The sequence below is a fragment of the Pseudonaja textilis genome, chromosome 1 (genome assembly GCF_049901715.1).
Source record: "Pseudonaja textilis isolate UNSWEBS1 chromosome 1, rPseTex1.2, whole genome shotgun sequence".
Taxonomy (NCBI): Eukaryota; Metazoa; Chordata; class Lepidosauria; order Squamata; family Elapidae; genus Pseudonaja; species Pseudonaja textilis.
In genome coordinates, this window is record NC_141990.1 from 2,275,165 (window position 1) to 2,291,193 (window position 16,029).

Here is a 16,029-nt window from a genome sequence, read left to right on the forward strand (position 1 = left end):
CCTTTCTCCTTCCGGTTTCTTCTCCATCTTGCTTCCTTCGCCTTCCTTCCTTCTTTTCTTCCTTCCTTCCTTCCTTCTCCTGTCCTCTCTCCTTTAGCCTTCCTTCCTCTTCCTTTCTTTCTTCCTTCTTTCCTCTCCTTTGTCCCTTTCTCCCTTTGTTCCTTCCCATCTTTCCTTCTTTCCTTCCCTCCCTTCCTTCTTCTCCCCTTTGTCCTTTCTCCCTTTGTTCCTTCTCATCTTCCTTCCTTCTCCTTCCTTCTCCTTGTCCTTTCTCCCCTTTGTCCCTTTCTCCCTTCTGTTTCCTTCTCATCTCCTTCCTTCCTTCCTTGTTTCCTTCCTTCTCCCTTCCTTGCCCCCACTTCCTTCCCTCTCTTCTCCCTTGTCCCCTCTCCTTGGTCTTTCCTCATCTTCCTCTTCTCTTCCTTCTCTTCCTCCCTTCTGTCTCTTCCTTCCTCCCTCTTTGTCCCCTTCCTCCCCTTCTGTCCCTTCTAGGTCCCTTCCTCCCCTCTGTCCCTCCTTCTCTCCCCTCCTTCTTCTCACCTTCCCTTCTTGCTCCTTCGCTCATCTTCCTCCATCCCTCCCTCACTTCATCCATTCATCCATCTTATATCTATTCTCTACACATGCAGCCCATCCCCCCTACTACCAAAAAACACCTTGTATCCATTGATGCTAGCGCCTCACTGCCTAATAAACATGAGGAACTGGGAGAGAGAGAGGAGGCAAGAGTAGTAATATTGCTCTTAAGGTACAACTGAGCTAACAACCTGACTACTCGTGAACCTCGATGGAGTGGGTACAGAACTTCCACCCACGCCTTTTGGTGGCGCCTGCTGAAATAATTCCACACCCGCTGAGCCTGCTCGTGCAATAGGCACCGGCTGGCTCAGGTGGTCCCCTCCGGGCACCCATCTGCAGGAGATGTGGTTTATTTCAGGAAAGTAACCTGGTCTTCCTCCAGAGTTAAGAATCTTGGGGTTTATTCCCCCCACCCGCATGGTATTGCTCAAACTGACAAATGGTAGCCAGGTGCACTTCCACTCCCCAGAATCCAGCCAGTCCACACGCATTCACCATGCTGCCCCAGCTGGCAGCGGAAAAACAGAAAACAGGGCTCAGAAGTGCCTTGAGATCATCCAGGCTAACCCCTGCTCAGCTGGGATCTTGACACTACTCGTGTAAATGGCTGTCCAGGCCTAAACCCATGATGGAGACTCTAATTGTAAGTGCGTTGCCCACTGGTAATTGGTCCTCCTGTTAGAAGTTCCTCCCAACCAGGTTGCTTCTCCTCCTCTGACAGTCATCCGCTTGTTTTTATCCCGCCTCAGGCTGGAGAAGCAACTGACCCCTCTCTTCTTACAAGCAGCCCCTCAACACCGAATACCGCCAACATGCCTCCCCCAATCCCTTCCTTTCATAAGACTAGTCAGACCTAACTCCTGCAAACCATTCTTCCCAAATGTACACAACACCAGGGTTAATTAGATAATCAGAGTTGGAAGGACCTTGAGGTCATCTAGTCCAACCCCGCCTCAAGCAGGAGACTCCCACACCATTTCTGACAGATGGGATCCAGTCTCTTCTTGGCTCCAGGATAAACTCCACAACCCAGGTAACTTCTTGTTCCATGGGCTGATTGTTCCCCGTCAGATAACCCTCTATTTCCAGGTTAAATCTCTCCTGGGTCAGTTTCCATCCATTCTTCCCTTGTCTGGCCTTCAAAGGTTCCTTGTGAGAAAATAGCTTGACCCCTTCCTCCTCCTCCCTGGGGCAGCCCTCAAATACTGGAAGATGCTCTCCTGTCTCCCCTGGTCCTTCTCTTCCCTAGACCAGCCAGGCCCAGTTCCTGCAAACTGCTCTTCCTATGTTTTAGTCTCCAGTCCCCCATCATCATCCTGGTTGCTCTTCTCTGCACTTCTTCTAGAGTCTCAACATCTTTTTATAATGTGGTGACTCAAAACTGGATGCAGGACTCTCTAGGTGTGGCCTTACTCAGGCTTTATAGAGTGGTATTAGTATCATCCTTGATCTGGTTTAGTATCCTCTGTTAATGCAACCTAGGATTGCATTGGCTTTTTTGGCTGCTGCTGCACAACATTGGCTCCTATTCAGCTGGTTGTCCACTAAGACTCCGAGATCCCCTCCCAGTTCCTGCTATTGAGCCTGGGTTTCACCCCGCCTATTATATGGGTCCTTTGGGGTTTTTCTTTGCCTCCAAATTCCTTTCTCTATGTCGCAATTTCATTTTTGGTTGTCCACTAAAACTCTTTGAAAGGCTCCATTCCGAGATCCTCTACTTGTCACAACCTTACTTTTAGGATAAAAACTGATTCGAGGCAAAGCCGGAATTCTCATTCTTCACACCTTTGTACAGGCAGTAAAGTTCTCGACTTACGACTACAGCAGAGCCCAACCCTCCGCTATTAGCGCTGATTTTGGCCCTCCGCTTTTACCATTTCGCTTTGCCACCCTTGTTAAAAAGTCAATCCCTGCAGTCGCTAAGTGAGTCATGCAGCCATTAAGGAATCCAGTTTCCCTGTTGACTTGGCTCCTCAAATGGTTGCAAAAGGGGGATCACGTGGACGGCCCCCCCACGGATGCTGCCACCGGCCGAATACGAGCCGTCACGCCGAGACGCCTGAATGGATCACGCAACCACAAGGAGGCGTGTAGTAGCGTCGTAAGTCTGAAAACAGACATAAGTCACTTTTTTCCCATTGCCATGTAACTTTGGTCATAAAACCGTTGTGGAAATCAAGCGACTACCGTAATTGCTAATGTTGTCCTTGCCCTCTGTCCTTTGGGTCAAACGCCTCGGACTCGGGTGATATGCGCAGGCGATGGGGTTGCACCGGGGAGGTGGGGGGAGGCTGACCACTGTCCTAAGTGGTTGCACAACCAGCACATGAGTCTGTCATCTGCACCTCTGTCACTGTCTGGGTCTGTCTCTGCAACCCAACAGGACAGATACAGACTCCAGAGAGGAATTTTAGGACTGCGTGAAAATGAGCAATTACTACCAACCTGCCTTCCATGGAGGACCTGTATCCTGCACCCTGAGTCAAAAAGAGGGCTGTGAAAATTTATTTAGATTCCTTCACATCCCGGACATAAACTGTTTCAACTCCCACCCTCAAAACAACACTATAGAGCATTGCACACCAGAACAACTAGACACATAGGGGAGTTTCTTTTCCTGAAAGCCCTCACTCTGTTAAACAAATAATTCCCTCCACATTGTCCAACTATTTACAAAGTCTGCACTACTTTTATTGTTAATCTTCTCTTACCACTCGCATCGCCCATCCCTTCCCACTTGTGACCGTATGGACTGTAACTTTTTGCTCGCTGTATCCTTACGATTTATAAGGGACTATTTCCTGGTATGATTTAGAATTCCCTATTTGTACACTATGACTATTATTAAGTGTTGCACCTGATGATTCTCTCAACTCTTGACAAATGTCTCTTTTCTTTTATGTGCACTGAGAGCATTTACACCAAGACAAATTCCTTGTGCGTCCAATCACACTTGGCCAATAAAGAATTCTACTTATCTTCCCATTCTATTCTATTCTATTCTATTCTATTCTATTCTATTCTATTCTATATCATTGTACCCCATGGCTAATCTATTATGTTGAATTTGATGATTCTTGACCCTTGACGGATATCTCTTTCTTTTATGTGCACGTTGGAGAGCATTTGCACCAAGACAAATTCCTTGTGTCCAATCACACTTGATTGGAATAGAATAGAATGAATAGAATAGAACCTCATTTTCTATTCTATTCTATTCCTATCTCATTCTATTCTATTCTATTCTATTCTATTCTAATTCCATTCCATTCCATTCCATTCCGGTTCTGTTCTAATTTCTGTTCTATTCTAATTCCTTCCTATCCTAATTCCTATCCTTCCTATCCTAACCAGATGAAAAAGAGGAAGGAGGGAGGGATTGATTCTCAGCTCCTCAGTGGCTGGGGAATTCTGGGGTTTACAGAATTCTGGTTGGGGATTCTGGGATTGGAAGCCCACCCACTCTTAAAATCCCCCTAAGTTGAAAAAGCCTGAATTAGAAGGATCCAAATGATTCTCTGGCCTCTCATTTGCTCAGCAACCCTGACCAAAGGAAACAATACGTGGTCGAGACGGGGAAATCCCTGACAAGCAGGTCAAAGGGGATCGGCCTGCGATCTTGGGGACCCACTGCTGACCCAGGCAGCCCCGGACGAGGGCAAGGTAATCTTTTATGGCGGTCGTAAAAGCTTGCAAGGCTCGGGACTTGGTGGCTGCAAGGAAAGGAACCTTGTCATTTGGGTGGGGAGGGGTGTGTGTGTGTGTGTGTGTGTGTGTGTGTGTGTGTGTGTGAAGGCATTAAGAGGGGAAATCGGCCGGAAGCTGAGGCTAAATCCCTGGCCTTCAAAACAGAAGCCCCCAAACTTGGCCCCTTGAAGACCTGGGTGGACTTCACCCTCCCAGAATTCCCCCTTAGCCAGCCACGTGCTAGGCAGCTCTCAACATACAACCGCCCTTTAGTGACTTAGGAGCGTTTTTCACTCTTTCTTTCTTTCTTTCTCCCTCTCTCTCCTTTCCCTCTTTCTTTCTTTCTTTCTTTCTTTTCTTTTCTTTCTTTCTTTCTTCTTTCTTCCCTCCCTCTCTTTGTCTCTTTCTTTCTTTCCTCTTTCCCTTTTTTTCTTCCCTCCCCTTTCTTTTTCTTTCCTTCCTTTCTTCCTTCCTCCCTTTCTCTCTTTCTTTCGTCTTTCTCTCCCCTTTCCTCTCTCTTTCCTTCCCTCTTTTCTTTCCCTTTCTTTCTTCCCCTCTCTCCTTGTTTCTTTCTTTTTCTTCCCCTTTCCCTTTCTTTCTTTCTTCCCTCCCTCCTTTTTCTTCCACTTTCCCTCTCTTCCCTCCCTCTTTCTTTCTTCCTCCCTTTCTCTCTCCTTCTTTCTTTTCTTTCTTTCTCTTTCTTTCTTTCTTTCTCTTTTTCTTTTTCTTTCTTTCCTTTCTTCCTCCCCTCCCTCTCTCTTTCTTTCTCTTTCTTTCTCTTTCCTTCCCTCTCTCTCTCTTCCCTTTCTTTCTTCCCTCCCTCCCTGCCCTTTCTTTCTCTTTCTCTTTCTCTTTCTTTCTTTCTTTCTTTCCTCCCTCTTTTCTTTCTCTTTCTTTCTTCCCTCCCTTCTCTTTCCTTCTCTTTCTTTATCTTTCTTTCTTTCTTTCTTTCCCCTCCTTCCCTCCTCCTTTTATTTCCTTATGTACTGACAAAACAATGCAAAAACTTTGACACCCTCTGAATTATCAGGCACATCCTCAAATTACAACTGCTCCGCTGGAGTGAGGCCACGGCGTTCAAAGTTACAGTGACATCACTGAACCCAATAAACGCTTTATGCCCGGTTTGATACCTACGATGGCTGAGCCTCACCGCGGTCATCGAAGAATGAGAATTCAGTGCAGACGCCTGATCAGATGTGCGTACGACGTGTGTGAGCGTCCTGGGTGTGTGGGGGTAAACTAAGAAGGGGCCCTTGGCCACCATCCTCCATTGCGGAGATGCTGGGTTGGACTTAACAACCAGGTGGCTGACCTAACCGGAGGCCAGGGACCGCTGTGAGGTAAATGGGCAAATTTTAGTAACGGCGGTGTCCCCCAAAAGCCACCATGAAATACTTGGGCTCCATCGTGGACAAGTCGCAGGGGCTACCGCACGCTGTGGGCACAAATCTCCTCTTGCGTGGCAAGCGTGGGGTGACTGTGCGGAAGGTACCAGCGAATTGGAGCCGACCTTTCCTTACTACGGGTAGCAACGCTGACTGTCCACCGTCTTGCTCTCCGATAAGCGCCTGTGTTATCGGGCGGAGTTCCAGGAAGGAAGGGCAGGCTCCTTCCTCCCGCGATTCCCAAAGGGTGTGTGTGGGTGCGTGCGAGCGTCGTGTGCAGAGGCATGCAAGTCACTGGGGTGTTCAGGCCACCGGCCCCGGCGACACACTTATGACCTTGCTACAGTTGCACGCACTAGCTCGCCACCACCACCACGGACTATCCGTTCGCACCTTTCATCTCTCTCGCTGCTCCAGAACAGACGGCGGAAGCAGTTCCTGCGTGGCAGGTCAGGAAGAAGCCAGCCAGGTTGTAAGGGAGAAACAAGATAATCCTCAGACTCCCTAGAGGGTTTTCCCAGGTGCTGACTGACGGTGCTGTAGTTGGGGTCCCTGAAACGTCCTGAAGAAAACCACTGGACTAGAGTGGGCCCCAAGGCCCCTTCCAACACCATTCCTCCTCCTCTGCCTCCTTCTCCTCCTCCCTTCTAGCACTGATGATGTTGCCTAGTTGGGCCATGAAACGTCTGCAAGGGTGAAACCATGAAGTTCAGAGAGCACCAAGGATCCCAGCAGCAGTCCTTTCTTCCTCCTCCTCCTCCTCCCTCCTCCCCCTCCTCCTCGCTCTCCCCAAACCCATTTCTTTCTAGCACTGATGATGTTACAGTGAGTTTGGGCATGCGAAACGCCGCCTGCAAGAAAAACAGCTAAGCGTGGGAGAAAGCAATTGCCAAGGACCTCCCAGTCCTCCTCCTCCTCCTCCCCTGCACCACACTCCTAGCACTGGATGAAGTTACTAGTTGGGTGATGAAACGCCTGCAAGAAAACAACCTAAAGCTCAGAGACCACCAAGGGACCCTAAAGTTACAACCTCCTCCCTCCTTGCAATCCCCTTCGGTTCTAGCACTGATGATGTTCCCCCTCAACTGGGTCAGTGAAACGCCTGCAAGAAAAGAACCCAGTTCAGAGACCACCAAGGACCCCACAGACCTCCTTCTCTACAAACCTCTCCCTTTCTAGCACTGATGATGTTACAACTAGTTGGGTTGTGAAACATCTGTAATTGTAAAACCACACAGCTCAGAGAGCAATTAAGAACCCAGCTATCTTCCTTTCCTTTTCCTTTCCTTTCTTTCCTTTCCTTTTCCTTTCCTTTCCTTTCCTTTTCTCTCTTTCCTCTCCTTTTCCCTTTCCTTTTTCCTTTCCTTTCCTTCCTGGTCCTTCCAGCCCTGCTGATGTTACTCTAGCTTGGGTCATGGCAACGTCTGCAAGAAAACCACCCAGCTCAGAGAGCACCAAGGGACCCCACAGACCTCCTTCTCTGCACAAACCCTTCCCTTTCTAGCACTGATGATGTTCCCACTAACTGGTCATGAACGTCTGCAAAGAAAAGAACCCAGTTCGGAGACCACCAAGGACCTTTGATCGGAGATTTTTCCTCCCTCCTCCCCCCCACGAGGCATTCACAACAGCCACCAAGCTCAAAGAGCACTAAAGGACCCCACACAGGGTTACTGCTAAATATTCCTAAATATCCAAAGGAAAACTCGCTCTGCTGATATGAGCAGAGATACATTAAGTGAATTAAACCCCAAAGTCCTTTTCTGAAACCCTGCATCTTTCAAAGGGAGAAAGATACAGAGAACAGGACACTTGGTGGTTGGGCTGGAAGGGAGGAGGAGGAGGAGGAGGAGGATGAGGAGGAGGAGGAGGAGGAGGAGGAGGCCTTTGTCAACTTTCTGGCCCCTTGGGAATAACAATGGCTTTCTCATCCTTAATTCCGTAGAGCAGAGAGACAGAGAAAGACAGAGATGGGAGGGAGAGAGAAAGGGAGGGAGAGTGGAAGAGAAGGGAAGGAGGGAGAGAGGAGAGAGAGACAGAGTTTGAGAGAGAGAGAGAAGAGAGGGAGAGGAAGAGAAGGGAAGGAGGGAGAGAGACAGAGAAAGACAGAGATGGAGGGAGAGAGAAAGGGAGGGAGAGGAAGAGAGAAGGGAAGGAGGGAGAGAGACAGAGAAGGTACAGAGATGGAGGGAGAGAGAGAAAGGAGGGAGAGGAAGAGAAGGGAAGGAGGGAGAGAGGAGCAGAGAAAGACAGACGGAGAGAGAGAGAAAGAGAGGGAGAGGAAGAGAAGGGAAGGAGGGAGAGAGACAGAAAGACAGAGATGGGAGGAGAGAGAAAGGAGGGAGAGGAAGAGAAGGGAAGGAGGGAGAGAGACAGAAAAGACAGAGATGGAGGGAGAGAGAAAGGGAGGGAGAGGAAGAAAGGAGGGAGAGAGACAGAGAGAAAGAGAGGGAGCGAGAGAGAGTCCCAAAAATACAGCTGTAGTCCTCCACTTACGATCATTGGTGGCCATTCCAAGTGACAAAGGCACTTGTGGAGCTCCTTCTTCCTGGCCTGTTTCCACGTTGGAGGTTAAATGAGGTCCTCAAGACTAAGAGCCCCCAAATTTATCGGCGCCCCACTCATTTTCTCTCTCACTCTCGTTTTGGACCATCGCAATGTCTTGCGCTAACAAATGGCACAGAACCATGGATTAATCTTGAATTGCTCTACAGCAAGGTTCCCCAAACTGGGCACTTTAAGACTTGTGGGCTTCCACTCCCAGAATCCCCAGCCAGGATGCTTTAAGGGGGGGAGGACTTCCTCTCCCAGAATCCCCAGCCAGGATGCTTTAAGAGGAGGACTTCCACTCCCAGAATCCCCCCAGCCAGCCTGCTTTAAGAGGAAGGACTTCCACTCCCAGAATCCCCAGCCAGCCTGCTTTAAGAGGGAGGACTTCCACTCCCAGAATCCTCTAGTCAGCATCCTTTAAGAGGGGTGGGCTTCCTCCCAGAATCCCCCAGCCAGGATGCTTTAAGAGGGAAGACTTCCACTCCCAGAATCCCCAGCCAGGATGCTTTAAGAGGGGAAGACTTCCACTCCCAGAATCCCCAGCCAGCCTGCTTTAAGAGGGTGGACTTCCACTCCCAGAATCCCCCAGCCAGCCTGCTTTAAGAGGAGGACTTCCACTCCCAGAATCCCCCAGCCAGCCTGCTTTAAGGGGTGGACTTCCACTCCCAGAATCCCCCAGCCAGCCTGCTTTAAGAGGGTGGGCTTCCACTCCCAGAATCCCCCAGCCATTATGCCTTAAGATGGACAGACTTCCACTCCCAGAATCCCCCAGCCAGCCTTCTTTATGAGGGGAGGACTTCCACTCCCAGAATCCCCCACTTAGCCGGCTTTAAGAGGAGGGCTTCCACTCCCAGAATCCCCCAGCCAGGATGTTTTAAGGGGTATGGACTTCACTCCCAGAATCCCTCAGTCAGGATGCTTTAAGAGGGGAGGCTTCCACTCCCAGAATCCCCTAGCCATTATGCCTTAAGATGGACAGACTTCCACTCCCAGAATCCCCCAGCCAAAAAGGCTTTAAGAGGGGAGGACTTCCACTCCCAGAATCCCCAGCCAGGATGCTTTAAGAGGAGGACTTCAACTGGGGGTTCTGGGAGATGAAGTCCACAGGTCTTAAAACGGTGCCAAGGTTGGGAAACTCTGCTATAAGGTGCACATCCCTTTGGTTAACCACAGCTTTCAAAACAAATTGTGATTTGCAAAGCCCAAAGGCTGGTTCCCATCATCGCACTAACCCACAATGCGGTTTGCTTGGCTAGAGGTGGCCTGTGGTGTGAACTCCACCGACTGCAAACAGATGTGTGCAGCTGCTGTCAAGAAGAGACAGCAAACCCAGGCGACGATAGAACCGTTTCTTCGCCGGTTACAACAGCTAACTAACTCCAAATGCGACGTGGTTTTTATTCCATTTTAATTTTCCTTCTTTCCTCTTCCCAGTATTTTTCCCCGGTGTTTAATTTTATTGATTGGTTATTGATTGATCGGTTGATTGATTTCTATGACGCCCATCTCACCAACAGGCGTACGGGCCAGCTTCAACCGAGTTCAAAATGTTTCGCAGGTAGTCCCGGACTTACAACCGCTTCAAAGTTACAACGGCACTGAAAAGAAAAGGGACTTACGACCGCTTTTTCACACTTACGACCTCTGCGGTCACGATCCAAATTCAGACACTTTTGGCAACGGACTCGTATTTATGACGGCCAGGATCCCCTTTTGCAACCTTCTGACCAGCGTTAAACCGCTTAACGAACCTGGGATTCACTTAACGGTTGCAGCGGTGCTTTAATCACGACAGTGGCAAGAAAGGCCATAACATGGGGCGGTGCGGCGGGGAGACTCACTGTAACACCTGCCACGCTGAGCAACGGAAACATTGGATGGAGTTGAGGCCATAAGTCAAGGACTACCTTGCGGTTTAATTTTAGAGTTTTAATGTTAATTTGATTATTTTAACAGATAACAGATCATCAGAGTTGGAAGGGACTTTGGAGGTCATCAGCCCAACCCCCCCTGCCCAAGAAGAACACCCTACACCATTTCGGACAGATGGGAGTCCAGTCTCTTCTCGAAAACCTCCAGGGATGAAGCTCCCACAACTTCTGAAGGCAACTTGTTCCATGGGTTGATGGTTCTCCCTGTCAGAAAATTATTCCTTATTTCCAGGTTGAATCTCTTCTTGATCAGTTTCCATCCATTTTTCCTTCTCTGGCCTTCGGGAGCTTTGGAGAATAGCTTGACCCCCTTCCTCCTCCTCTCTGGGGCAGCCCCTCAAATATTGGAAGATGCTCTCCTGCCTCCCCTGGTCCTTCTCTTCCCTGGACCAGCCAGGCCCAGTTCCTGCAACCAGTCATCGTATGTTTTAGCCTCCATTCTCCTCATCATCCTGGTTGCTCTTCTCTGCACTTTTTCTAGAGTCTCAACATCTTTTTTATAGTGTGGTGACCAAAACTGGATGCAGGACTCTAGGTGTGGCCTTACTAAGGATAGATAGATGGATGGATGGATGGATGGATGGATGGATGAATGGATGGACTAGACTAGCCATGCCCAATTCCTGCAACCATTCATTATATGTCTTAACGTCCAGTCCCTATAGATGGATAGACAGAAAGACAGACACACAGATGATAGATAGAAGTTAGGTAGATAAACATAGATAGATAGATAGATAGATAGATAGATGGATGGATAGATAGAGGCATAGATGATTGATAGATATAAATAAACAGACTAGACTAGCCAGGCCCAGTTCCTGCTACTGTTCTTTGTATGTTTCAGCCTCCAGTCCCCCAATCATCCTGGTTGCTCTTCTCTGCCCTTTTTCCAAAGTCTCAACATCTTTTTTATAGTGTGGTGACCAAAACTGGATGCAGGACTCCAGGTGTGGCCTTACTAAGGAGAGAGGGAGAGAGACAGACAGACAGACTAGCCAGGCCCAGTTCCTGCAAAGGTTCATTGTCTGTTTTAGCCTCCGGTCCCCTCATCCTCCTGGTTGCTCTTCTCTGCACTTTTTCCAGAATCTCAACATCCTTTTTTATACTGTGGTGACCAAAACAGGATGCAGGACTCTAGGTGAACTTTTAAGATTTCACCTTGTTTTTAACGTGGTTGTAAGCTGCCTAGAGGCGTCTCTTGGTGACGGGTGGGATGGGGAGGGGGAGGCACGCAAACGTAATCGATAAACGAATCCCAAATACGAACATCCCAACCGTAAGAGAATAAATATCGGTGCCAACGCTGGCTTAAACATTAACCAAGGCGGCCAGGGAAGAAAACAAGAGGCAGACAGGGAGTTGTTAGGAAGGGTGTGCGTGTGTGTGTGTGTTCTTATCTCAGCCTGTTAATTACTTCCAGAGCGACAACGCCGTCACCTTGCAAAAAAAAATAAAAATAAAATAATAATCGTCATCATCGTCCAAGGCCAATTGGCAGCCTTCGCTTTTCAAGGCCAAAACCAGGCGGGTGCAGAAATCTCACCTTTGATTGAGGGTTTCCACCAATGTGGCGCCTTCCAAACTCATGTGGATCCAAGGTCTCTAAACTGGGGGGTCCTGGATCCATATCCCCTCCCCAGCCAGCCCCCATCTGCGGAATACGCTCCCCTCTCCTCTTCCTGCCCAAATTCTCTCTCTCTCTCTCTCTCTTTCTCTCTGTGCTGACACGGTCATCTCTGGAGCTATTCCTGGCTTGTCTTTGGCCGACATCCGATCAGGAAGGGGATGCCAGCCCCCTTCCTCACCCACCCCTCTTTTAGGGGCAGAGAGCTTGGAGGGAGCCGAGATGGGGCTGGATATATTTTACAGGCATTGCCAGTGGAGTTTGGAAAGGGAGGTGATTGCATCAGGAAGGAAGAGCGGAATCCAGAATTTAAACTGACCAGGAAGTCGAATTGGGAAATCCCTTTAAAAGCCACAGATAAACAACCGTGGCAACTTGAAAGCCACGTGGACTCCAACTCCCAGAATTCCTCAGCCAACCTTTGCAATTTTAAGCCGGGCGGGCTTCAACTCCCAGAATTCCTCAGCCAACTTTAAGCCGTGTGGGCTTCAACTCCCAGAATTCCCCGGCCAACCTTGGAAACTTTAAACTGGATAGACTTCAATTCCCAGAATTCCCCAGCCAATTTTAAGCCTTGTGGACTCCAACTCCCAGAATTCCCCGGCCAACTTTGGAAACTTTAAACTGAATAGACTTCAATTCCCAGCATTCCCCAGGCAACTTTAAGCCTTGCGGACTCCAACTCCCAGAATTCCCCGGCCAACTTTGGAAACTTTAAACTGAATAGACTTCAATTCCCAGAATTCCCCAGCCAACTTTAAGCCGTGTGGACTCCAACTCCCAGAATTCCCCGGCCAACCTTGAAAACTATTTAAACTGAATAGACTTCAATTCCCAGAATTCCCCAGCCAACTTTAAGCCTTGCGGACTCCACCTCCCAGAATTCCTGGCCAACCTTGGCACCTTTAAGCCGCATGGGCTCCACCTCCCAGAATTCCCCAGCCAGTCACAGCTGGCTGGGGAATTCTGGGAGTTGAAGTCCGCAAAGTTGCCAAGCTTGGTCACCTCCCGTTTTAAGTTCACCATTCTCAGCCTATCTTGGCCAAGGTAAGTTCCCACAAATCCGGAAACCTAACTCAGCTTATTTATGTTGGAATCCTGGCTTGTTTTCCCCCTCCCCACCCCCCACCCCAGCAAATGCCAGTCCACCAGACGCTTCCTATCCTCACAACGACTTTGCTAAAGATAAGGGAAAGAAGTTGCAACAAATTCAAAGTCCCCGGAAAGGAATTTTGACTTTCCCAACAAGGCAGCAATGAAAGGAAATGTTTTTATCCATTCAGGGAGGCCTTGGAAAAGCTCCACCATCAAACCCATCAATCAAACCCATCAATCAATCAAACTTACATTCACAACAAGACCCTGGAACTAAAGAAAACAAACGATCCCACCTTTCAGGATCTTCAGCGGCTTAAAAGCAAAAAAGTTGCACGTCTGGCCTCACAATCAGGAGGCTTGTGAGTTCGATCCTAGGTAGAGGCTAATATTTGGCCTAGACGCTCCTGCTCGAGCTGGAGGTTGGACTAGATGACCTCCAAAGTCCCTTTCCCCCCCCCTGCTATTCTAGGATCTGTGGAGCAGCCGAGCTGGAAGGAGACCGACAATCGGGGGCGGGGGGGAAGCAAAACGCCAGAGAGGCTACATTCACACGACCGGCGCTGACCCGGGTCAAGAGGCGGCAAGAATTCCCCCCCCCCCCAAAGGAGGTGAAATCTATGGGGAGGAGGATCCAGTTCTCCTCCGGCCGGGCAGACCAGGAAGGACGCGGAGCCCGAGGCAGCCACACCGGAGCTCGGGCCCGGCGCGCTTCGGGAGAAAGTTTGCAGGAATCTCGCGGAAAGTTTCCCCGGAGTTTTTTCCTCGGGAAGAAAGAGAGGAAAAGGCAGCCTGGCCGGCGGAGGAAGAGTGGAGCGAGAAGAAGTCGGGGACAACCAGCCCCAGGGACCCCCGCCCCAGCCTGGCTGCCTCCCTAGACTCCCTGGGACCCTCCCCTGGGACCCCACCGCCCCCGAGACCCCCAAATACAGAAGTAGGGAGAAGAGAGGAAAGGAAGCCGGGCTGGAGGAGGAAGACTCCAGCGGGAAGAGGGGGCAGCCAGGCCCGGGACCCCCGCCCAAGACTCACAGCGACCCCCCGCACCCCACCGCCCCTGAGACCCCCAAATACAGAAGTAGGGAGAAGAGAGGAAAGGAAGCCGGGCTGGAGGAGGAAGACTCAAGCTGGAAGAGGGGGGCAGCCAGCCCCCGGGACCCCCACCCAAGAGTCACAGCGACCACCCCGGCACCCCACCGCCCCTGAGACCCCCACCCCCATTACAGAAGTAGGGAGAAGAGAGGAAAAGGCAGCCGGGCCGGAGGAGGAAGACTCGAGCTGGAAGAGGGGGCAGCCAGCCCCCGGGACCCCCGCCCAAGACTCACAGCGACCCCTCCCGGCACCCTATCGCCCCTGAGACCCCCACCCCCAAAATACAGAAGTAGGGAGAAGAGAGGAAAGGCAGCCGGGCTGGAGGAAGAAGACTCCAGCGGGAAGAGTGGGGGGCAGCCAGCCCCGGGACCCCCGCCCAAGACTCACAGCGACCCCCGCACCCCACTGCCCCCGAGACCCCCTCCCCCATTACAGAAGTAGGGAGAAGAGAGGAAAGGCAGCCTGGCCGGCGGAGGAAGACGGGGGAAGAAGGGTGGGGGGAGAAGTCGCGACCCCGCCCCAATTGGGACTCACAGCTGGTTGATGGCGTTCTGGGAGATGACGGCGTCGGCCGAGAAGTGGGGGATCATCTTGGGCGCGGGGATCCCGGGCCGGCCGGAGGGGCAGAGCGAGGGCCAAGGCAGGCGGACGCCCCCGCCGCCCCCTCCTCCTCCTCCTCCTCCTCCTGGCTGTCTCCGCCGAGACCCCCGCGGGCTCATGGGCGGCGGCGCGATCCCGGAGGGGCAGCGCGGCGGCGCATGGCAGGGCTTGCTTGCTTTTTTGCGCGGCTTTTGCGCGAGAGCCCGGAGCGTCCTCCGGGCCGGGCCGGGCGGTTGCTGCTGCTTCGGCGGCTGCTGGGCTTGGAGTGCGCAAGGGCGAGCCGGCCCGGGCCGCCCTTCGCCGGCCACGAGGAGGAGAGGAGGAGGAGGAGGAGGAGGGCGGAGCGGGGCTGGGGAGGGGAGGGGGGGGCGATCCCAGCTGTTTGCACGCAGCGCCACTGCCGGACCCGCCAGCCAGGCGGAAAGCAGCGACCTCCCCCGGCCAGGCAGGCGGCTCGGATCCAGCCGCAATTGGTAGAGCCATCCGCCCCCGGGGAACGCCCAGAATCCCTCAGCCAGCAGGTTTTAAGAGGGGGGGTCTTCCACTCCCAGAATCCCCCAGCCAGGATGCTTTAAGAGGGGGCTTCCACTCCCAGAATCCCCAGCCAGCCTGCTTTAAGAGGGGGCTTCCTCCCAGAATCCCCCAGCCAGGATGCTTTAAGAGGTGAGGGCTTCCACTCCCAGAATCCCCCAGCCAGCCTGCTTTAAGAGGGGTGGGCTTCCACTCCCAGAATCCCCCAGCCAGCAGGCTTTAAGAGGGGGACTTCCACTCCCAGAATCCCCCAGCCAGCCTGCTTTAAGAGGGGAGGGCTTCCACTCCCAGAATCCCCCAGCCAGGATGCTTTAAGAGGGGAGGGCTTCCACTCCCAGAATCCCCCAGCCAGGATGCTTTAAGAGGGAGGGCTTCCACTCCCAGAATCCCCCATCCAGCATGCTTTAAGAGGAGGGCTTCCACTCCCAGAATCCCCCAGCCAGGATGCTTTAAGAGAGGAGGGCTTCCACTCCCAGAATCCCCAGCCAGGATGCTTTAAGAGGGGGACTTCCACTCCCAGAATCCCCCAGCCAGGATGCTTTAAGAGGGAGGGCTTCCACTCCCAGAATCCCCCATCCAGCATGCTTTAAGAGGGGGGCTTCCACTCCCAGAATCCCCCAGCCAGGATGCTTTAAGAGAGGAGGGCTTCCACTCCCAGAATCCCCCAGCCAGCCTGCTTTAAGAGGGGAGGGCTTCCACTCCCAGAATCCCCCAGCCAGGATGCTTTAAGAGGGGAGGGCTTCCACTCCCAGAATCCCCCATCCAGCATGCTTTAAGAGGGGGCTTCCACTCCCAGAATCCCCCAGCCAGGATGCTTTAAGAGAGGAGGGCTTCCACTCCCAGAATCCCCCAGCTGGAATGCTTTAAGAGGGGGCTTCCACTCCCAGAATCCCCAGCCAGGATGCTTTAAGAGAGGAGGGCTTCCACTCCCAGAATCCCCCAGCTGGAATGC

General features: G+C 51.6%; 1 protein-coding gene across 1 annotated transcript in view; it reads right to left on the reverse strand.

Annotated features, from left to right (window-relative positions):
• SSH2 (slingshot protein phosphatase 2) overlaps nucleotides 1-14,822 on the reverse strand; it is a 107,370-nt gene extending 92,548 nt beyond the window's left edge. Inside the window, 1 exon segment of the mRNA XM_087924702.1 lies at nucleotides 14,481-14,822. Within this exon segment, the coding sequence (XP_087780828.1) occupies nucleotides 14,481-14,665 (185 nt within the window). The 5' untranslated portion in view covers nucleotides 14,666-14,822.
• Nucleotides 14,823-16,029: the final 1,207 nt, after the last annotated feature.